Below are 24,770 nucleotides of genomic sequence, written 5' to 3' on the forward strand. Positions count from 1 at the left end.
CGAGTTAGCCAAAGAAGAGAGAAAGAAGTACTGTGCTCGGAAGGAGAGTCTATAAAAGGCTGTCTTTGTGTTTTGTTTTTTTTTTTTTTCTCACAAATCTGGGAAGCAAGAAAAGTGACAAGAAAGAGAAAAGGCAAGGGAGGACTGAAGAGGGAGGGTTGTGGGGCCAGTACTGGCAGCGATGGTGGCAGCTTTTAAATGTGGTGACAGATACAAAATCAGCTGAGCACTGTAGAGCGAAAAACTGTTGGAGACAGAGGACAGAGCAGCTTTGCTGCCGTAGGGGACACCAACCACCTGGCTCTGGCTTCACCAATCCTGTGAGAGATGGGGTACGGACCTTGAGTAGAATGAGGGCAGACAGCTGCCTTGTTCTGCAGCCCATCAGGGCATCCTTGTGTCTGGCTGGGGCAGCCCACCTAGGCCTGGACCAGGGAATCCCAGCTCTGCATTCATGCTGCTCGCACGAGCACCCACAGCATAGCCCACTGCTGGCTTTTACAGTTGCCGAGCTGCAGTGGGACACTTGCACTGGTCTGGTTCTCATCACTGTAACAAAATATCAGAGGCAGGCTATTTGGTTTTCAAGAAGGGACCCTGTGGAGTCTCGTTTGGTGATTGCTGTACTGTTGGCAGAGCCTCCAGGCCATGCAGGCTAGGAGAGAGGGAGAGCCTCAGTTTCCCTCCCTCCCTCTGCTTCTCAAGTTACCACCAGCAGGCAGTCCTGGGGGCTCTGCCAGAAGGGCCTCAGCCAACTTAATCCTAAAATGCCCCTACACTTCAGAGCAGTGAGAAGTGAACCAGCACAGGAAAATGAGCAGGATCACTATCTTTCTTATATTCTACCTCTTAAATTAAAAACAAAACCAGAAGCAAAATATAAAAGCAAAACAACAACAACAAAACCCCCCAAAAAACAAACAAACAAAAAACCTGCTAAAAAAGGTTGTGAGTTGCCACCAACACATACTATCACAATTTGAGCTACTCTGGGCCTCGCTCTTCCATGATTTGTTGTGACCTTTATAGCTGTCCTTACAGTCTGAGAAGCTTGCCCGCTACCTGTGTGGGCATTATTTGTGGGTATACTCAGCCCCTCAAGGGTGTGTATCATTGAGGTCCTGGCTGACTTAGAGAAATGCCTTCTCTCCACAGTGTGCTTCTACCAACTAAACACAGTAGGGTGCTGTGCCTCAGACTTTGGGCTCCAGGTCAAGTGTTCACGGCATAAATTCTGGCTGAAGTGCACGGTGTCATGATGCTGTACATGTCGCTCTAGTGTGGAGATAATGGTGACAATAACACCACAGAGCTACTGCAGACAGGGACCAAGTTGATCCCTGCCACATGAATCTGTACATCACTGCCTCGAAGAGACATCACCTGAAGCTTAGCTGTTATCATCATGAATATCCTCTGTGATACTGCCAAAACAGAGCCAGGATCTCCTATGTGAATGCAAGGATCCATGCACTTGGCCATCCTCCACTGCCTTGCCAGGTAGATTAGCAGGGAGCTGGAATGGAAGTACAGCAGTCACAACTCAAACTGGTGCCTATACAGGAGGCTGACATTGCCATTACCCACAACACAGCACCACCCCTGCTACTGCCATTGTTAAAGCCAGGACTTGGTCACTAAGGATACTCATCCAGTATTGCTGACTAGGTGACTACAGAATCACATTTCTGCTTTTAATCCGGATAAGAAATGGTGATTCCACAAGAAAAAAATCATTCAGACACAACTTCTCTTAGTTGAAAACTTATGGAACAGAACCATTTTCCAGATGGTTGCAAGTAAATTTGTAAGATAGAAATCCACATGGCAAAACTTTCAGAACTCTTTGGGTAAAAAAAAGTTAGTATCTTTTAGACTGCCCCCACATTTCAAGAATTACCACATATGGTGCCATGAATCATAGCTCAGTATCTCTTGGGGGAAATTAAAAAACAAATAAGCTTATCACAGCCAATAGGAACTAGGGACTACAGCAAGCCATGCCATTAGAAGTCCCTATCATTGACCACTTCACAGATTATGCATGATGTGTGTCATGCCACAGAGGATGACATCCTAGGAGAGCCCCATGCTTTATTACTAGCTTCCTTTCCAGTTGGACGATTCCAAGAGGCTGGGTTGGCATGTGGGACTGTAATGGCCTGAGTTTTTCCTAAGATCTGCCCAACAGGACCTGCTGGTTAGGCACATCACCAGGAACAATTTACAACAGCTGTTCTGGAAGGAGCATAAGCACTGCCAGTCTTTGTTTCCTGCCACACTAACAGGCTCGTGTTCCTTTAACATTGGAGCCCTGGATGTCTTCCTTTCCAAGCTCACAATCAGAGTCCATTTCAAGACACACAATTGTCTTTGTGTTGATGCCATCTATGAGGAAAACCTCAGAGGTACAGAGATGACCTTGACTTCAGGGTCATGCTGGCTTGGGCCCCAGTGTCACAGCTCAGCCTTCTGTCTACCTCAATTCCAGATTCCCCTTGCCCTAGGCAATCCACAAAGCCAAGGAAGCAAGGGTTGTGTTCCTACTGCACCCTTGCCCCAGCACCGGGACAGGAAGGAGCAGGTGTGTGGATCTGAATGTGTTTTAAGGAGCCTGCAGATGGGGAGCACAGGAGGGAAATGGAGAGGGAAGCCACAGTTGCAGTTTGTTTATCTTGAGCATGAACTACGACGCTTCCCTGGGCAACTGCTTTCCTCATGCCTGGACGCTGTCTCCACACTAGAGCTCCCTGGGCCTCAGGGGCTATAAGAGATGGGGACTCTGCCTTTCAGGGCTTAGCATTGCCAGTTTGCCAGATCTTGCCCACCTCTCCTGTCCCAGCTGACAATGGCATTTTGCCTTGCCTTGTCTCTGGTAGTCACGAACCAGGGTCCACCTAATGGATCTCTGCCACCAGGCTTTACCCTGAAGTTTGCAAACTGTGTTCCTTTGTTACTTCATTCTGAAAACTTTTTCTTGATTTACCTTCAGTAACTTCATTTTTTTTACAAGTGGGCCTTCTCCTAATCTCTAGGGACTAGCACCTATTGCTAACCTGCCACTTGGTGGGCTGTCACCTTGTCACCAACTCATTATTGTCCCCTACCGAAGTTTCCAAATGTGGAGTGCCTGACCTCTACAGACAGCCTGTGTTCAGATATCACTTATCTCTTCACCCCAGGCCAGGATGGCCCAACCCCTTCTCCCCATCCTCCAGCCACTGGGGTCACTCTGAGGTTTGCCTGTGTGGGTCTCAACTGACTACCCACTGCTAGATTCCCTTTGGTTATCTTCATTTGTCTACCCTTGCTCACACATTCTGGTTCTCTGCTCTCATGGGAGCAATGAGGGACTATTCCAGGCCTCCAGGAGAACCAGTCTTGCCCTAGACTTGTAATCAATCAGTTTCATGGCATGGTGACAGAAGTCTGCACAGCTGTCTAACGTTAAGTTTCCCTTCAGAAATTAAGAAGATAAAGCTTGTCTATTTTCTCTATGGCAAATATTCCATTTTCTTACACAAAAACACATTTTTGAGTCTATGTGGCCATCTAAAAATTTCAACACCAACCCCAGGTACTCACCATCCTCCTTTGCTATTTTTTTCTACTTTTTTTTTATCCTTAGTGCTTTTTGCTACATGCTGAACATTTTACTTATTTTCTTGCTTACTCTTTATCTAGGTGGAATAGAAGCCCCACAAGGACAGGAATTTTGATTTATTATTATTGCTGTACCCAGAGCAGTTTCACACCTAAGACATTGCTAGGTAAACATTTAAATATTTCAGTGGTGAATGAAGAACTGTGCTTTCTGCTCACTGGCCAGGTCATTGGCCACCCAGGGCTGTGGGCAGCCAGCCCGCAAGTCTATCACGGTTCCTGGCCCCCGGCCTCTCTGGTTGCCGCTCTCTGCACAGCGGGCGCAGTGCTCACCTTAAGCTTATGTTCATGTTCCTTGTTGACCCGGGCCAGCAGCTGAGCTTTCCTTCTGTTGAGGGCATCAATAAGGGCGTCACACTGGGCCACCAGACAGGCCTCAAACTCCACACTGTTTTCCTGTGTGAGACAGCACATCTCTCAGCTGCAGGGTACAGGGCATCTCAGGCTGTCAGAGCATCCAGAGCTCCCCTGGCCGTGCATGGCATAGAAACCCCTGCTGCAGGGAATTACAAAGAACTCGGTCCATAATGCAAACACTTTGATGTTTATAAAAGGTAGGCAAGCTTCCCTCTACAGTGGTAGAGTTTTTGTTTCAGATTTAGATGGAAAATGACAACTATTCATTGCCTACGTTTGTTTTTATCAAAAGGAAACCATCTGCACAATCTGGAAGATATTAAGTACTATAAAGCCTTCCTTGGTCTGTGGCATTGCACACGAGTCTCCCAGAAGGCTGTGCAAGTTCAATCACATATGGTAAAATGTGGCAGTCAGCAAGGCAACTTGGAGGAGATACTGAACTATCACATCCAAGGAAGAAAGATGAGGGCAATGGCTATCAATATTAAACAATAGCCCAATAACAATGGAAGTATTGAGACATAGCAACAATGGGAGAACATATTTGGTGGCTCTCCGATTGAGGAAAGCAAAGTGTGCACACAGGTAGGCAGTTAAGAACAATCAATATTTGCACAAATAATCTCCTTTTATGAAAACCAGACACAAGCCAGCAGTTTGCAAGAGGAAAGTTACTTGTACTAAGTGAACAAGTGTCCCAAGAATGTTTAAATTAAATGCTGGGCATGAAACTTTTTACTTCTAAAAATCTGAAAAATTTTTAAATCTGTATATGCCATAGACATTTCTTATAAACAATTTCCTCACTGAAATATGAACGTTTGCTAAAGGTAATCTTTTCAACAACTTAGCCATACCAATTTGATTTTAAAATCATGATCAGGAAAAAAATGAATTTGTAAGTAAAAAAGGCCAAATACTTACGTGTATACTGGTAATGCTTAGAAAAGAACACCCAACTAAGCCAATGCAAACTTCTGGGAGCTGGCAAGGATGGAGTCTAATGGACTGCAATGTACTCCCAAAGCCCCAAAGAATTAACTGTGTCTCTTTAGGGAAGAATCTACTGGCAGGTATTTCCAACTGGTAACTGTTTTCAAGTGCAAGGTCTTTGTATAAGGAATGCATTAGCAGTTTCTATAATTAATACCTTTTGCCTTTCAAGGCAACTGCTTTTGAATTCTCAGAAGAGACCTTGGAAAACATCATGTAAGAGTTCTCAAAGCCCCAGGCAGGGTAACACTAGGGATCTGGTGTGTGTGTGTTTGTGTGTGTATGTGTGTTCTCTTTGAAGGCTCCATCAGTGATTTTGAACAGAAAGGAAGGTTTGCTATGGGTGAAGAGGGGTGGGGGCAAGCCTGGGCTGCACATTTTGTGCCAGTACAAGCAAAGAAAGGCCTGATTGATAAACTCCATTGCTTTCCAAAACAGAAGAAAGCATAAAAACTGCTGGGTTGTTAGGGAACTAAAAGCTCTAACAGGGGTATGCATAACCGAAAAGAAGTCAGTGAGTGATGCTTTCAAAGCTTGGGTTACATTTAAAGAATAACTTACACCTTGATATGAACTAAATATTAACTCAGAGAGATCATTTGTGCAGGTCAGATTATTTCCATGAACTGAATCTCAAGGTCAGTAAGATGGGCAAAGTGTCTTTTAAATTCTGTTTTTCTGTTGGCTTTTGGAAGTGTCCCCATAAGGTCAGAGACAGCAAAGAGAAACAGGAATCTACCCATGGCACATAAACATACAAGAAAAGAGATCTCTCTCCCTGCACAAAGTCATGTGACAACCTTTTCACACCCAGCAGCTGCTTTCCCTCCCTAGGGGTGCAGGTACCTGGATCTGCTGCACCATGTTGCGGAGCTGCACCAGGAACTCCTTGGCTTCTTTGGCCCTGTCTGACAGCCCATTCAGTGCCTGGGAGAGCTGGTTCTGCAAAGAGAAAGAGAGGGATGTCACGGGGCTGGAATTACACAGAGCAGTAACAAGGTCACATAAGGCTGTTCTCAGAGCAAAGGATTCCCAGAACCGGGAGTCATCAGCCTGCTTGGATTCCTCCTGTGTAAAGCTGGGCCATTGAGCCAACTGGACAAGTGGATTCTGGTAATAATGGCATCCAGGATCCTTGCATGGGTTCCTGAGTAGTTTCCTGGCCATGACAGGTGAAAGTCTCTTCCAGCTGCTATCTCTACCTAGAATTTCCTCAGTTCATAATTACTTAATTGATAGTTTATGTCATGCCTATTGCTGGGGATTAAGAAAGCAGAACCCAATAATGAGCAAAACTAGTATTGCCAATACTACAATGCAATACAATACAATACAAAATTGCCAACACTATTTAGCACACTCTAAGGGTCTGGGCTTGGAATATTAAAAATAAAGAGTGTCAAGAAGAGGACCAAGGAGAGAAGGTGTTGCTACTGGTGTGATGCTCTGGGACTGCTCAGGTAGAAAGACAAACACAATGGGCATGATGCTATCCTACCTCACTCCACCAACCCCCTCTACCTGCTCCCAAGTATTCCCTGTTGCACTAACTCTCCTTCACTTGAGCCTCTTAGTTCAGAAGGCTTACTCTCTGAGTTCCCACTCCACCCCACCCTCATAAAGATGCACTTCTGATGTGGAGAGAGTGTTTCTGAGTAAAGTACCTGCTTTCCCAGCATCTCTTATCTATTGGGATAGCCATGGCACAGATTGCTGAACCAAAGGTTCTAAGTGGAAAACTTCTGAGGATGGAAAGGCCTGAGAAAGCTCATGTTCTTCTGCTGACTTGGAATGAATATGGCTGGTACAGCCTCTCCTTTGACCTTGGGCTTCTAACTTTATGATGGATGTGATGTCTTCTGATTCTCATTTAAAAAGGATCAAAATGGTAAAGGTTGGGGTGGGGGAAGAGAGAGGAGTCTAGGTTCCAATGACATCTTGGAGCAACTGAGCCAGCACTTGTTGCCTCCTGTCATTCGGCTTCTTGTTACATGTGAAAAGTTAACTGTTTAAGTCACTGCACTCGAATTTTCCATTGTTTGTAGCCATTACCACTGCACTGGCTACAAAATTCCCTCTCTTTGGCAGGCTGGGCACATCCTATCAGTCCTCATGCACAGAGAATGCCTTTGAAAACTAAAGCACTTCTCCTCCTTGTCAACACAGTACCTCATCTACCCTATCCATCCAGCAAAAGGATAGGATCTTAAAATTACAGCTATTGGACCTGGAAGTGTTTTTTCTTTTACATTTGCCTTATTAAATTCAAAATTGGGCACTGACCATCCCTAAAAACATGCATGCCAAATGCCTGGTGGGAGCAATGAGGGATGGTGGAAAGAACATAGGCTTTCAAAGGGTTCAAACTGTGGCTCTTACCCTTACTAGAAAGCTCATCTGCTGAATGACTCTAATGGAAAAAAATGGGAATAATAACAATACTTTGTAGTTGGGTTACTGCAAGCTTTGAATGTATTAATCAACATGAAAGCTATTCTGAATTTATAAATGCTACCAGTTACTGGCTGTTCATTTTTTTTTAAATAAAGCAAACATTTACTAAATTGTGATACAAACATTCCATCAAATTACAAAACCTGAGTAAGAAAAACAAACGGCACATGCTTAACTGTAGTTGACATTTTAAAAAAAATATGGTTTTACCTCATCCATAAAAGGAGAAGGATAAAGGTACTATTGTGGGCAGTACATACGATCTTGTATCCAATACTCAGACCCTCCACTGGGGTATAGGGCAAGATCCATGCTTAACAGAAGCTATTTGCTGTGCTCATGCCTGCTTACACAAACACCTGCTAACTGAAGCAGAAGCTACTGGAAAATATTCTTGGTCACCAATACTTGACTGTATGTACTAATGCTCTGGGAGGCTAGATGCATAGACTAACAGAAAGCAAAGATGAGCCTTCAGCAACATCCTTTATTGCTAGGTGCCAGCAATCCCATCATTTGCGGTAAAAGTTTCTCCTCAATGAGGATTTTCTATCTAATTTTTCTGAATGAGCAAAGGTTACTAGGATATGGTTTTCCTCCTCCTTTAATCATAATCCACGCCCTAGGAATCACTCTTGGGGGTTTGGACACAGAGGCCAAATTCATTTGACTATAAAGTTTATCTATCTGTGTGACTCCTTGCATTGCCAGCTTGTTTAATGCAAGTCATTATCTGACACTCATAAAGATGTGCTAACCAGATGCTATTACATACTAGAAAAACAATTATTCAGTCAGACAAAAGTGCTGGCTTCATTGATTCCCAGAGTTTTATATTGTAATGCAATAAATGAAGTACAAAAGTTGATTTATTTCCAGATTCTTTTTTTTTTGGGGGGGGGGTATGTTCAGTTCTACTGCCTTCTATTTAGCTAATGACTGTAATGGTATTTGATAAACAACTACATTATAAGATAAAAATCCAGAAATCTTTCTCCTAAGCTCTGACTGTAGAAAGTGAACAAGATTATGAAAAATTATAAGGAACTCTTTATCAGTAGAAGTACTCTCATTGTAAGGATGTGCGCCTTGCTTTTATAGGATAGCCTTTTGATTATATTTATAAGCTACATCTGATGTAGAACGCCATTGTGATTGATTGATTTAGCTTCCTAGAAGCATTTAAATCCCTACTCTGTGCTAGCAGACGCTCTGTATTCAGGAACATGGAGCAGCACAGAAAATGGATGACCAGAACACTGAAGATGAAAACATGCAGGGTGTGTTTTCATTACAACATGTTTAGCTGTTCACGGAGTCATTAAAGAGAGAAAGGTAGGGTTTTAAAAGCCATCTAAAATGCCTCATCAATGGCATTTGGGTTTCTTTTTTGTTTGTTTGTTTGATTACTGTCACAATCTTAAAGTGAAGGAGACTGGAAAACGCTGCAGCCGCAAGGCACTGACGGATTGCCAGTTAGGTTGTACTTGAATCAGAGCATGCTCAGAATAGACATGGCCTCACACAAGGAGGCCCAGTTGTTCAAGCTTGAAGGAGAGAAACAAAGTACTCATCTCCTCCTTCTCTTTTTGCATACCTTTCCCCTTTCAACTTCCTACCCAGTTTCCATTGTGTCCCAAAGTAGTGATGCTCCCCAAAGATCAGAATCTCAGCGTGGAGGTGATCCTGGAGGGATGGTTCAGAATTTATTTCTTAGGCTCAGTAAATGACTAACAATATTCACTCCATCCTGATCAATTCCTAACTATACATCAGCCCAAGCAACCCGGACAGAAGACAGTATTTCCCTCACTCTCCCAGCTGTACACATAAATCACTTGTCATTTCTCTCTCAACTCAGAAGTTTGAATGAAGTGTCCTGGCTGTCAACGATGTTAACTTACAGGTATGGGATGGGTCAAAAAAGGTCAGTCAAAGAACTAGTGCAAAACAGACAAGGGAACCTAGACCAACAGCAGTTTGATGGCCCAGAAGATGACTGTGCTGCCTCCCAGAGCATGGGGTACCTCCCAGACCTCCATGATGATGCACAGTGAATGGGTCTCTCCATTTTGCTTTGGGAGTAATCTAGAAGTGACCCTCCAGCTCCGAAATAATATTGGACTGACTTAGGCTTCTGTATGGTGGCTTCAGTTTCCGGTGAATCCTGGCTTCCCCACTTTCTCATAGGTGGATCTATCAAGAATACTCAACAATTAATAGCCTGTGCATCTCTCTCACAGTCTGTATCTAGGGAACTCAATGGATAATGCTCAGATTGGCTTCTTTATTTGCCACTTGGGGTTACAAACAGTAATTGCATCACAGGACCATGATGAGGATTTCATCACATACACAATGCCTAACATGCTATAAGAAATTGGTAAATGGCATTATTCTTATGGTAAGGAATAGTATTAAAATATACATGTACATGAAATATTAAAAAATTTTGTCATACCTCATGTCCCAATTTGGGGTTTGGTCAAGCATAATTATTCAAACAATAGGTTAGGTTGTAATGTCATTCACAATTGTTTGTTTCCTTCCCCCGCCCCCTTTTTTTGGTCATATGCCCCGCAGAGTCTCCTACAGATGGAACATGTGACCCTGTCCCATTGTTGTCCTTGGCCAAGTTACACTCTCAAGCCTGAAGATGCTAAAAAGTTTCTGTCAGCTGTTTTGCTCTTCCTCTTAATCTTATGAATCATGGGGTACTGATCAACCAGCTCTCAAGAAAAAAAGAAGAAAAGGAAAAAACACACAAAAGCCACTGAAATTTCAATTTGTAATATTTGCCAAATTTCATCATGTACACACACCATTTATTTTAGACCATCAACATGACATCACTGAACATGAAGCTGAGAAGATGTAAATGGGTTCTTCTGAGATGAGATTTGCATGAGCCAGCTTACCTACTGTTGGACATACTCCATATAGTGGTCGTGGTCCTTGGAATGGGAAGAAAGGTAGAACAGAACCTAAGACTGTCTGCATGATAGGACATAAAGAAGAAACACACTTGTATTTGGTAAGTCACAGAGATAGCTGAGGTTATTTGTTAGTGCTGCACAAATGACTAAATGGAGCAATTTTTAATTTTTCTTGTGGTTTATTAATTTAACTAGTATCTATTCAATATTATCAACTGAGACAGTAATCCGTGCTAGGAAAACAATGATAAAAAAAAAATAGACACAGGCTGGTGTTGCGACTGGGTAGATAAAGCAACTGCTTGTGATGTTGGTGTCCTGTGCTGATGCTATTGTAAGTGTATTTTAAAAATTTCATTTTAGAAGCCAATGTTGTGGCACAGCAATTAATTTGCTACCTGCTGTACTGTCATCCCATATGGGTGCTGCTTTGTGCCCCAGCTGTTTCACTTACGATCCAGCTCCCTGCTAATGTGCCTGAGAAAGCAATGGGAAATGTCCTAAGTTCTTAGGCCCCTAAACCCCTGTGGAAGATGTGGAAGAACCTCCTGGCTCCTGGCTTGGGCCTGCTCCAGCTCTGGCTGTTGTTGAAATCTAAGGAAGACCTCTAAAAAGAGAGAAAGAACAGGATATTTGTGTTCAGGAGTCATTGCTGCTCTGAAATGATGACAATTCATTTTTTTAAAAAATTTATTTGTTTGAAAGATAAAATTACAGAAAGGGAGGGAGACAGACAGTTTTTACATGCTTTCACTTCCCAAATAGCCACATATCTCCCAGATGGGTGGCAGGGGCCCAAATATTTGGATCATCTTCCACTGCTTTCCCAAGCACATTAACAGGGAAATGGATTGAAAAATGGGGCAGTAGGGGGAGGACTCAAACGGAAGTTTAAATGGGATGCTGGTATTACAGGCAGTGAAAACTTAACTTGCTGCACCACAACATGAACCTCCTACTAATCAGGGAGTTTCTCTCATACAGTCTTTCTAATGAAGTCAAAGTCTGGCATAGTCCAACAACCAATGAGAGAAGTGTGGCTTATCTGCCTCTCAAACAAAACAAATGTCTTTTTCCCCAGCAAGACAGACAGCTCTGACCACCACGTGAATTCCAGAGAGGCTCTGTCTGGCCCAACCACCAAGTCTCCTACCCTCCTCACAGCCAAGCTCTGATGTTGGAGATGCACAGGAATGCAGCAGAATTCTCCCCATATGAGCTCTGCAGGACACGTTTTACCTTAGGGCACAGTAAATGAAAATCATTACCTCACACATTGTTCATAGTTTCTTGGGGGGACATTGGCTCCCTAAGTCTCTGTGGCTTTCGTGTGGTGTGGTGCGATACTGAAAGAAATTGTTGCAGACATTCAGCAGAACCTGAAATCCAGTCACAACATCATAGAATCTAAGATCTGCCTTCCCACAACGACTTCATTTTATTTATGCTCCATTTGAAAGGAGACAAAATTGCTTAGGGGAAACAGCAACAATTAGAGCCATGGAATAGGAACTATATGCCACATACCACATTTTTGCATATCTTCACCCATTCTGGAAACACCACAATGCTTTAGGAAGGTTTGAATAGCATGAGCCCTCTAATGCACACAAGTTCTGTCTGGTCTACTAATGATGCCATAATCTACATGAAGAAGGGGCTGGCATTGTGGCATACAAGGTAAAGCTGTTGCCTGAGACACCAGCATCCCACATGGGCTTAGTTTCATTATCTGCTGTTCCATTTCTAATCCATCTCCCTGCTATTGGCCTGAAAAAGCTAGTGAAAAGATAGCCCAAGTGTTTGGACCCCTATCACTCACGTGGGAGATGTGGAAGAAGCTTCTGGCTCTCTGGCTCTGCGCTTCAGCTAGGTCCACTGCCAGCTATTGCGGCCATCTGGGAAGTGAATCAGTAGATGCAAGATTCTCTCTTACACCCTCTCTCTGCAACTCTGCCTTTAAAACAAATAAATATTTTAAAAATTTCTTATAAGACCTTGTATGTCCAGATGTGGTTGTTCCTTTACTTTGACTATAGTATGAGAAGTGCCCACTCGTTTCACATTAATGAGGAACCACCAATCCTTTCTGGTAGCCCTAGCATCACATTTCTAAAATCTGACTATATGGAAATTAAGGTATCTGTAAGATAACTCTCTAGTTCACTACCATTGCTTCAATTATTCTGAGACTAAACAAAAACAATGTTTTATTATTCTAGCAACTGATCACCTTCATTGGCCAAAGAGAAGCTCTTTCAGTCATCTTAAATAGCTTCTACAATACATTTTGGTTTTCCTTGTCAGTACTGGAAGGTCTGTTAGAATCCAGTACTAACACAGCAATTTCCATTAACAGTAGAATTAAGAGTGACCGTAAATATCATTCAGAAAAATGGATTTGGGGCATGTCTTTTCACCCTTTTCTCAGCATCCTCGCCAGTTCATTTCATTGCAAGTGAACTGCAGTGCTAGCCTGGTGAAAAGAGGGATGGTTTCCATGACAACAGTGTTCTCTCTGCTACTTAGAATCTAGGATCTGACTCCCACAGAAATAAATTTGGCTAGGGGAACTGGTTGATATTGTATATGAATAAATAATTGTGCAGTCATTTCCCAATGAAAGCCTGTGATAAGTTTGCACAAACACAGGCAGGTTATGTGAGGTGACTGTTGTGCCCGCGCACACACACACACACACACACACACGGCATGCACAGAAATGTGTGTTCTGAGCTGCAGATTGTGCTGTTCTCTACCCACAAACTGTGGGCTTCACAACCTTGCCCTTGTCTGACCTGTCAGAATCCAAGATAAGAAAGCATCCACAGCAAATGACAAGTGTTTATTCCCAACTGCGTTTCTATTTAGTTCCAAAACTAGGGGAGGGTCTCAAAAAGTTCACATCATGAAGCCATTATGCATGGATTCCAAGGTTTTGGGCACCAAAATAAGCTTACCATTTAATTCCATATTTCTACAAACTTCTTAAACTATTTATTTATGTATTTAAAAGGCAGGGTTACACAGAAAGAGTGGGACGTCAGGAAGAGAAGGAGAGAAAGAGAATGTTTTAATCTGTTGGTTCATTTGCCAAATGGACCCAATGGAAATCAGGAACCTCATGTATGTTGGGTGGCAAGGGCCCAAGTGCTATCTTCTGTTGATTTCTTAGGTGCATTAACAGAAAACTGGATCAGAAGTGAAACAGCTGGGACTTGAACGGGTGCCCATATGGGATTCCAGTGATGCAAATGACGGCTTATTCAACTATGTACATGGCAGGCCCCTTCAGGAAAACAGAAAGTATGCTAGTATTGGTTCCTTGAAGAGATGAAATTCTCAGAGAAGTTTTTAAGCTTCCAGTAAGGTATATATTTAAATTTTTTATTATCCATTTGTAATGCGATTAAAATGTTAATATTACATAAGATTTTCTTTTCTATTTTCTTTACTACCATTTCTCCTTAATAATTCACCTTATTTTAAAAACAGATATATAGAAACTTGGGTCTGATGCTGTGGTGTAATGGGTAAAGCCTCTACCTGTAATGTTAGCATGTCATGAGTGCCAATTCAAGTCCCAGGTGCTCCACTTCCAATCTAGTTCCCTGCTAGCATACCTTGGAAAGAGAGGAAGATTACCTAGTGCTTTGGCACATGCACCCATGTGGGAGATGCAGAAGAAGCTTCTAGCTCCCAGCCTCCCAGCTTTAGCCTGGTCCTGGCCTAGCCTGGCCATTGTAGCCATCTGGAGAGTGAACCACTGGATGGAAGATCTTCCTTTGTCTCTTCCTCTCTCTTTCTCTAACTATGCATCTCAAATAAATAAAATGAAATTCAAAAAGAATAAAAATACAGAAACATTTTTGTATATTTTTTCTTCATTTTAAAATAGCCACAATGAGAGTGTTTCAAATATTTTTAAAATAAATACGTATTTCTAATAACAGTTGCACAAATGATAATGGCCTATTCCTACTTGTAAGAGCCCCTTGTCATCATTCAATCTGTTGAGCCAGGGTTCTTCAGAACAGAGGACTCACTGGTTGAACAGGAAGTCATACTGCAGAGAGGTGGGAATGGGAATGAATACATAACATTGAATAAGGGTACAAATATTGAAGGTTGTGTTAACCATGCTCTGTAGAATACAAACCTAGCAAAATGGTGTATTATGCTAGAAGGAATTGTTAAAAAGATTTATTTATTTTAAGGTACTATGCTAGAGAGAGAGGGAAACACATTGAGAGAGAGAGAGAGAGAGAGACAGACTCATTTCCTGGTTCTCTATCCCAAACTTGCAACAGACAAGGTTGAGTCAGGCAGAAACCAGAATCCAGAATCTCCATCTAGGTCTCCCACCCAAGTGACAGGAACACAAGTATTTGAGCCGTCTTTTGTTGCCTTCAAGGTACATTGGCAGGAAGCTGGATTCAAAGTGGAGTAAGCTAGAACTAAATCAGGAATTCTGGTAAGGCATTTTGGTATCCCACGAAGCAACTTAACCCACTGAGACACAATGCCTACCCTGGTGAGCTATTTTAAAAATCCACTGCAATTGTGTGACAGAAATCCTTCAACACCCAGGCAATCTTGCCCATAGCCAGGGAAGACAATGATGACTAAACATAGTAAAACCTGCCTCTGTACACTATGCACTTTTCTTGCCCCCACTCCCCATCCCCTGTCCTGCCAACGGTCTCCTGCATTCCTCCTCTCAGGACTTGGGAAGGATCTGAGACCCATTATCCTTTCACTCAAAATCATTCAGATTAATTTTTTACCTAAACCAAAGATTTCTCTTTTAAATCTTTCACTTATAGCTGTCAAATTAAAAATTTTGTCTCAGTTAAAAGAATTTTCAGTAATGTTGAGAAGAGTAGGAACAACTTTAGCAAGGAAAGGATCTTGAAATCACATTCATTTTTGCCCTGCTGGCTACATAGGCAAACCAGAAACTGTTTAGGGTAAGGCTTTACTCCTCCATCCTTGCCCATGCAGGGGCTTTCTTCCTGGGCTCAGAGCAGTCTTCTGAGGTAACAGAAGGACTTGTTCTATGGGCCACTGGCAATGAAGTTTTTCCCTGACCCTTGAAGCCACCCAGTGTGGAACAGATTCTACCTGAGAGAAGTTCTTCTTATTCCAAACCTGTCTTCAGTCTTCTCTAGGCTAACTCAGTCTGTTGCAGTCATTTGGGAGTGAGCCAGCAGATGGAAGATCTCTCTCAATCTCTCTATCTACATAACTTTCAAATAAATAATTAAATATTTTTAAAGATCCATAATAGTTTCAGCAATTTCATGTCCTTTTGGAAACTCTTCTCCCTCAAGGTATTTCTTCCTGTTTTGCAATACCCTTCCCCACTCAAGCCTATCTGGTGCATGTTTCCTGGTGGAGGGAAGGTCAGTAGCTTTTAATAGATCTGGTGTCTCTGGCTGTCTGTAGGGGCGGGGACAGTGTGAGTTATGGGTTTGAATTTCAGGGTGAGTTGAGCCAGAATCGTAGTTCTGTGATGACACACAGAGCCCTGGCTGTGGCTGTCACAGGCACAAATTAAAACAGGAATGCATCAATAAACAAATACAAATAAAATTAAAATGCAGATCAAAATCAATTGAGATACTACTTCACACCCACTGGACTATACCCACTGGGATAACTATAGGTGAAAGACACATGACAAGTGTGGAGAAATTGGACTCCTAATCGATTGCTAATCGGCATGTGAAATGGTACAGCCACTTTGTAAAAAAGCATGGCAGCTCCACAAAATGTTATACAGGGTTACCACTTCATCTGCTTCCAAGCAGGCAGAATAGTCAAGGAGTCTGAAAGGATATATGCGCATCCACCATGACGCAATCCAAATGTCCATCCGCTGATGAATGGAAAAATGAAATAATATATCCACATCATGAATTATTATTCAACAATAAAAAGGAATGAGGCCCTGATATATGAGGTGATTCAAAAAGGGCACTGTGACACTCACATGACATATCTGAGTGCCTGTTTGAGTTCTGGTTGTTCTGATAATGTATAATGGGAAGAAACAGATGACAACTCTAGTGAATGGAGTCCTGTAACCCACAGAAAAGGATGAATGGAGTTTTGGCCTTCTGGCTTCAGCCTGGTCCATCACTGACTATTGTGGGCATTTGAGGAATGAACCAATGTGTTGTGTCTCTTTGTCTCTCTCCATTGCTCTGTGTTTCAAATGAACAAACATCAGCACAGATTTTTTTAATTTATGTGAAAAAATGAAAAGATAAGCTCATTTTGGCTTAGGTTTGAAATCCATGCATAGTTCTTCTATAACAGGTATCTTTCATTAACTTCTGAAGACCACTCATAGGCTAAAAAGTAGACCCTTGAAAAGAGACTAAATGAAAGAAACCAGAGGCAAAAGGTCACACGTATGTTGTGTATGATCATAATTATATGAAGTTCTCAGAATGAATAAGCGTAAGTATAAATTAGTAGTTGCTAGGGGATAGTGGGGAAAAGTGAATAGAGAGTGACTGCTAATAGATACAGTTTATTTGGAGATCTAAAAATATTAAGAACTCCTGCATTTATAAGGAAAGCACAAGACTGAATTTACCCCAAACCACTGAAATGTACCTTTTAGTAAATTTTGTAGAATGTGAATTACATCCCAATAAAGCAATTATGAAAAACCAGGTTCAGCATTTTTCTGACAAATGAAAAAAAAGCATCAGTTATATAAAACCTAAATAAAATTTAGACCTCAGGGAAGTCCACTCTAAGTAAGCTAGCAGAAGTCATGAAGTCTGAAACAATCACTAAATACTGTTCACTGAGAGGAAAAACAGTGATCCCTAGGAAATAAGTGCTATAAAGGCAACTTTACAGTGTGATTTTAAAAAGACATTTAGATGAGTCTAACATGATATTCTTATAAAAATGACTAAGAACCCTTACAGAGATTAGTTTGGTAGATCAACATTTTTTACACAAAGGGATATTTCTGAAGGCATAATGAAGTGTCCTAACATTGATCCTGTTGAATTTGACATTTTTAATTTCAATGGCAAGTAGAAGAGAGCCATCATCAGAGACAATGCATAAACTTGTATGTATTTAAGCAAGATATCAGATTTAGGATCCAAAGAAATTCTGTTTGGGGCAGATTATGTGCTTTGCTTTTGACGTAAAATCGAAAAACAACACAAAACAAAATAGTCTGTACAATACTATAAGGAATAATTTTACAGAAATATGTAAAAGGATTTATGGACCTCAGCAGGTTCCACAGGAAAGCACAATGAAGTGGATGCAGAAAACATTGGGTTGTACTGATGAAGCAGATGTGCAGCAATGACTGATTCCTCCAGAGGCTATTGGCTGCCTTCCTGATGTTCACCGGTCAGTTCTTTTTTTATTATTTTTTGATGACGTCTACATAGTTGAGAAGGATGGACACCCAAGTGGACCACTGATTAGGGTGGGAAGAGTCGAGGAATGGGGAAATGTGGATGAGACAACTGTTTCCATTTTTTTTTCTTCCTGTATCTGGGGGAAAGGACGGAGGGCTTTTCTCAGCAGCCTAACCACATCAGTACCTGGGGAGGTGGGACGGCCATTCAATATTATCCTAGGATCCTCGATGTGGAGCATGTTTTGAGCATACTGCTTAAGTGGTTTCGGTAGTTCTGAAGTGTTGCTTATTTCCTTGTTCCAAGGTTGAAGAAATCTTTCAAGGTCCCTTGGCTGACTTAGTCTACCTTAAAGTCTCAACTTGATCAGATACTTCCTGTCAATGCTTGGCCGGGAGAGTTGTCCAATTTGTTCTGCCATCCATGGTACTAGAATTTCTCTGCAGGTCTTAATGATCTGTCATATCCCCCATGAATATGTCCCTTCTTTTAGGACTCTTATATAATATAATTGGGAACAGGAAATCCCAGACGCTATGGAATTATACCATAAAATTAAAAATAAATAATAATAAAAACACTGATTTCTGAAGTTTCCTTACAACTATCATCAGCTACTGAGATTTGGCTAATGTTTCTCAGGGAGCCTTCTTGAGAAAGTACTTTAAAGGGAACTAGTTCAGGTGCAAAGTGTGACATTGTATTCCTTTTTCTCTTAGATCTTTTCCCCATTTGGGCCATGAACTCAGTGACAGGAACTCTCACTGTTATTTGGCCCCATGAGACAACTTAGTGGGTGGAAGAGACATGCCAAGAATGGCAGAGCAGAAAATAGAAGGAACGTGGGTCTCTGGTGGCAGTTTAGCCACCATGAGCTGTCTATCTTTGTATTTGTATTATGTGAGTTAGATACAAATCTTTATTTTATTTAGGCCAATCTCGTTTTCTTTAAATTGCAAATCTGATCCTGGCTTTATAAGAGGCCAGCAGCAACAACAACAACAACAAAATCCCGAACAGAACAAAAATAAACAAATAAAAGAGCAAAGGGTTAAGTGAATAGTTTCTACTCCCATAACTCCCTAATATCTCCACTAGGTGAAAAGCTCCTATTAGGAATACTTTTTGTTTTTACATTTGTTTCTAAGGAAGAAGAAAAAGTCAAGCTTCCTTCAATAGAAGGAATTACTTTAATAATACAGTTGTTACATTCTTTGCTGGCGAGGACTGTGTGTTGAATTGCTGAATCTATTTGTCTAAGTGGGCAGCTGTTTCTCAAATTCTGTTGATTGTCATCATGCGCATATATGGAAACAAATTTATTTACTGTGTGGGCTGACACTATTGGGGTTGTTCAAGGCTCATCTGTGGTCTAGCCTCATTTGCAAGCTAGTGCTAACTCAGTTCATGGGCTCAGGCCTGTAGTGAGGCATCACTCTCCACTCCCTTGAACACCATGTAATTTTAGCTTAACATGGAAATTTCAGCTGTCTGCATCATCAAGTTGGACTGCCTGGAAAAGGACTGTTACCTGTCCCTGGAGGTCGGGGTGGCAGATGAGGCCAGGTAGGAGCACTGTAGCAGGCATTCGCCACCTTACTGGTCTGGGGTACCATGGAAGGTTCCTTTCAACTAGCTAGGTATCCTTTATTCAAGGAACATTAGGTCATAAATCCACATTGGAACACAGGAACTGTGACAGTATTGTCATTATCATGCATTGTTGGCATTATCTCAAAGACCTTCATTGAAAATGACAGGTAATTTGGATTTCTGTCCAAAAGAGCAAAATAAATGGCCTCAATCAGACCTTGGTAATGATTGAAGTTGACTATAACAAACAGGGAGTTTTTAAAAAAAAATTCACATGTTCTAGCTTACCAGTTAGGAAAAATATTACCATACCCAGAATGCAAACCCCTGAAGAATTTAAACTAATGAACATAAATAAATAAAAACGGGTTATCTTGTTTAAAAAATGGAGGAGACACTCACAGTCCCTGAAATTTTAGTATCTTTTCTCTTTGCTCCTGTTTAATCTCCTCTCTTCTATCTACAGTTTCTCTTTAATCTTTTTCTCTCTGGTTCTCTTTTGCTCTCTACTCTTTATCTTGTTTCTTTCCTTTCAATGCATTATTCTGCATTCCCTTGCTCCTGGGCTCATCCACTCAGAGGACCTGTGATCCTTATAACCAAAGCTAACATCAGGAGAAAGGACTGAGAGGACGGGTGGGGCGGGGAGGGTGAGCAGGCAGGTCCTACTTGGCAGGTCTCTGCTGCCCACGGAGAATGGAAGATTTTCACACCAAGCACCCAGGAAGAAATGTATTCATGGAACTTGCTAGCGTGGGTGTAATTAGCAGATTGTAATAATGCTATTAGCTAAATCATTCTAAACTGCCATTGTTGGTTACAGATGTGGGCTCCCCAAAGAGAAGGATGGGCTCAACATGCTGTCTGTACTTCAAGTCTTTTATATGGCAGCTGTAATGATGCAGCTACTGAATATCATTAATATCCGTATCTGCCTTGAGTTTAAATGAATTCTCTCAACATAAAATTTTCCAGAATCAGTAACAGAAGGGCACTTTAGAAAGTTCACAGAAAACAGAATTAACAGATGTTTTTTGTGGTGCAAAAATTTTGAAATCCATGCATGGTTCTTTTGCAACATATATTTTCCATGAACTTTTTGAAGTTCTTATGCATGGTTAAAAAAAAAAAAGACAAGTGTTAGGAAGCAAACTACCAACTCCCTACCACTTAAACAGACCCTTGAAAAAAATAACAAAAGAACAAAACCCTGTGAACCTAATTAGGAATTACTTTTCATTAACAGCAGCTCTCTAAAGCCTTTTTACCTCCTATTGTGTGTCTGCTGGAATTCCTCTACTCTGGGGGAATTAAATTTGATCATCAGCATCCCCAGCCTTCAGAGTCATTTATTTTTGGCTATTGTTGCTATTAGCATTTAATCCCTACAGACAGAATTTTCCTTGGGAAGAAGACAGAGATTCTGACTGCCTGAAGCAGCACTGATGTGCAACGTTACCATCTCTTCAATGATATGATTCTTGAATTTCAAAGTAGGAATTCTGACACAGGCAAAGGCTGCCAAGATTCTATAATACTCATTTCAGCTGCTGCCCCATGAACTCGGACTCTATTACTTAAGCTGATTTCTCTTCAGGACCCCTTTTCCAACTCTAGAAACAAACACTGCTGCCCATAAATTATTTAGTGTTGAGGTCACATTGTTTTACTGTGGCATAATAAAAAGCCCCATACCTCATAGAAGTTCTTAGAGATAAATCATTATTTTAGTACCTATAGAGCTTTAAAAAAAAAAAACAAAACCATGAGAATGAAAAAGAATTTTTGGTGGGGGGGATGGGCTTTTGACCTCTTGGTTAAGCCATCCTGGGATGCCCACATGCTATATCAGAGTGCCTAGGTTCAAATCCCAGCTCCAGCTCCCAATTCTAACTTCCTGGGAAGTAGCAGGTGATGGCTCAAGTAGTTGGGTCCCTAACACTACTTGGAAAAGATCCAGATTGGGTTCTGAGCTCCCAGCCCCTTGGCCTGGCCCAGCTGTATCTGTTGTGGATGCCTGGGGAGTAAATGAGCAAAAAGGAACTCTATCCGCCTGTCTCTTTGTTGCTTGTTCAATCTCTACCTCTCAAATACAAATAAATTATTTTATAAAGTTAAAAAAATCGTGAGTCACCCTGTACAAAACATTTCCATTTCATAGCTATGAAATATTTTGTTAATTATAAAATACAAGCTTTATCTTAGGTTCTCTAACAGAATGGGGGTACTTGGAAAAAGTCCAAAGTTTATTATTGGTGTTAAAAGATGAAATTATGTATAGATTTTTAAAAAAAATATGAATTTCCATGAACTTTATGAAGACCCTTTATATTTATTAGGTCTTAAAAAGTCTAATGAGTCAGGTTTTCAAATGCTTATTTCTTTCTAAGATCCAAAGGTGAATCCTGAGTTTCTTCCCAGCCCTGACTTAGAGAGCTTTGTGGACGTATCTAAAAGGAAGTTGGATGGGAAAAATAGAGGTGGGACTTGATCTCAGGCACTCTAATATGAGTGGCTTAACTGACTGCATCACAAGGCTTACTTACTTCTTTTTAAAAACTTATTTATTTGAGAGGAAGAAGAAGAGAGAGAAAAACTTTAAAATTATCTTAAAATTCACCAATTCCAGTCCAGAGAGCATCTCAAAAAATCTTCCTCCAGCATCACTTTGACACAATTTTGAGAGAATGCTTTATGACTCATACAGAAGAGCAAGTACCAGCTCTTATTTATAGAAAAATTTATCCTTATTTGTCATGTTATTTTGAGGGTATTGATATGGTCATTTCATTAAATGTAAAAGCTATCAACTGTAAGATAACAACACCTTTATGTTAGGTTTGAATAGGAAAGAAAAGCATTGTTAGTGAAGCCATGAAACAATGTTTACTTATCATACTGGTTCAAGACACATTCCAATTGCAAATATGATAAAATGTGGGGGGAAAACTGTGTGTGGTAAATTGAATAGTGGGCCCCAAACACATGGACATTCTAATCCCTGGAACTCATGAATATGTTAGGTTACACAGCAAAAGGGAATTAAGGCTGCAGATGAATTTAAGGTTGTTTATTGGCAAGTGAGGGCAATTTTATATCCTGGATTAAACTCATAATGGAATCATAAGGATCCTTGAAAATAGGAAGGCAGGGAGCTAGGGTGAGCTACAGCTGGAAGATTTTGCAGATGCAGAAAAAGGCTCTGAATCAAGTAATGAGAATGAACTCAAAAAACAGGAAAGGCTAGAAAGGGAGTCTCTCCCAGAACCTCTAGAAGGGAAAGCAGCTCTGCTCACATCTCCATTTTAGCTCAGCAAGACCCACAATGGACTTCTCACCTACAGAACTGTAAAGGGCAATACAGTTATGTTTGTTTAATAAACAAAATATGTGTGGCTTATGATGGTAAGCAAATCTCACACAACTTGCACAATTTCAAAGTTATAATATTCATATTTTATTATTTTTTTAATCCAAAATTTTTTTTATTTTTTATTAATTATTATGCATAATGTGACAGTTTCATAGGCTCTGGGAATCCCCCCACCCCTCTCTCTCCCCTCCCCCTGGTGGATTCCTCCACCTTGATGCAGTATTACAGTTCAAATTCAATCAAGATTCTTTCCTTGCAAACATATACCAAGCATAGAGTCCAGCTACTTATTGTCTAGATGGGTTGAACAGTTTCTTGGGGAGACCATTTCTGGTCTGAAGTTAGAGCTGGTAGAATATCATCACAGTCAATTAAGAGTCCCAATATAACATCAACAGCAATTTGCAATACTATGGAATTCATATTTTATTAGGTATATAAATTCACAAGATTTGTTGAGTTGTAATTCATGAATATTTTTAGACAATTCTAAAAACCTCAAGAATGCATTCATCTGCCATAAGGGCAACCTTCACTAGGATGTGTATATTTAGATTAGCATGTCCAAAAATAAATCTCACCACTCAACATATAGCTCATATCTGTGATGTTTAGTTCATTGTTATTTATTACAGATGTAGAAAAGAAAGTATGACTATAGACTGATAATCTTTAATACGGTTAAGAAATCAGAGTATCTAAAAGCTTTAAAATCTCTCCAACTAGATCATAAATTAATTCATCACCAGTGAGTATTCTGTTTGGAAATAAAAAATATTCTTTGTTTTTCAGTTAAAGAATATCAAATTCAACATGGTATTTCTAAGTGCAGCACAATAGGCACTATTTTAATACAAATGTCTCCCTTGTACTTCCTAAATTTAAAACTGAATTTCTCAAAAAAATTAAAATAAATTCATCATGAATAATCCCCAATGTCACATATGTTATATGCCAGATCCCAGATCTCACATCTATGAGACCTGACATTCAGCAAATGCGTCCAGCCTCTTTCCAGGCAGTTTGGAAATGTCACTTCATGTGTGCACAAAGGGCATCACCCTGAACACAAAATTAATGACACAGTCATTTGATTTGCATCAACATTTCAGCAAATGACCTGAGCAAAAACATTATTTTGCTACTCTTAGCCCATTATCATTCTCAATTACAATTCCATGGTCTTAACTGCTACTTGTGCAAGATCTTGATTTTTTTTCCCCTTTGTTTCCTTTATCACTGCAACCTTTCATACATAATAGAACAAAGGTGAGAGTTTTCAACTTCTGGGATCAAGAAGCAAGAATTTGCTAAGGTGAAAGAGAGATTTAATGTGATGTTTTATGCCTGTGAATATTCATCTGGCTTGGCTTAGCTTCTGCTCACCTCCTATCCACTAACAAAATCATTTGAAGATTCCTTTTTAGCTCTTCAGGTAGCCAGCAAATGGCCTCAAACATACAAAGTCTCCCTGCCCATCAATGCTGTGTTTTCAGCCTCCCAATGCTTATTTTTATTCCCTCACAACTTTTTAGTAGGAATATGCTGCCCATATTCCTAACAAGAAGCAAATAACTTGAGTGGCCATGACAGCTGATCTAGTGCACTGTTCTGAGACTGCTAAGGGCATCTTATTGGGCATGCTGCACTTTTTTTAAATAGAATTAAAGTATTGTTTTGACATCTAAAATAATCCAAAGATATCTACAGATACTCCTTTAATTGCTTTCAAGATGATTACATATGGGAGCAATAGTATTTCCTCTTACAGGTAAAAATATTTTGTCTTCTGGAAATCACCATAATTAGTGTTATTACAACTTGAGTTTTAATATTTTTCATAGTAATACTCTGTTGGCTAAAATAAAACACTATAAAAGAGCGCTTTTTTATCTTAAATTTTTCTTTAAAACCAGTTTAGCAGCTGCTTATCTGTGACCCACTTCACTAAATAAGAATATACATAGGCAGAAATAGTAGTAGACATCAAAATTT

The 24,770-nt window shown here is 40.6% G+C and overlaps 1 protein-coding gene across 2 annotated transcripts in view; it reads right to left on the bottom strand.

The window, feature by feature from the left end:
• TRIM9 (tripartite motif containing 9) overlaps positions 1 to 24,770 on the bottom strand; it is a 98,485-nt gene that overhangs the window by 40,079 nt on the left and 33,636 nt on the right. For both annotated transcript variants that reach the window (XM_004584816.2, XM_012926846.2), the window contains exons 2-3: positions 5,863 to 5,958; positions 3,937 to 4,059 (exon numbers count right to left, since the gene is read on the bottom strand). In XM_004584816.2, the coding sequence (XP_004584873.2) occupies positions 3,937 to 4,059; positions 5,863 to 5,958 (219 nt within the window). The remainder of the gene's footprint in view (positions 1 to 3,936; positions 4,060 to 5,862; positions 5,959 to 24,770) is intronic.

This window comes from Ochotona princeps, chromosome 6 (genome assembly GCF_030435755.1).
Source record: "Ochotona princeps isolate mOchPri1 chromosome 6, mOchPri1.hap1, whole genome shotgun sequence".
Lineage (NCBI taxonomy): Eukaryota > Metazoa > Chordata > Mammalia > Lagomorpha > Ochotonidae > Ochotona > Ochotona princeps.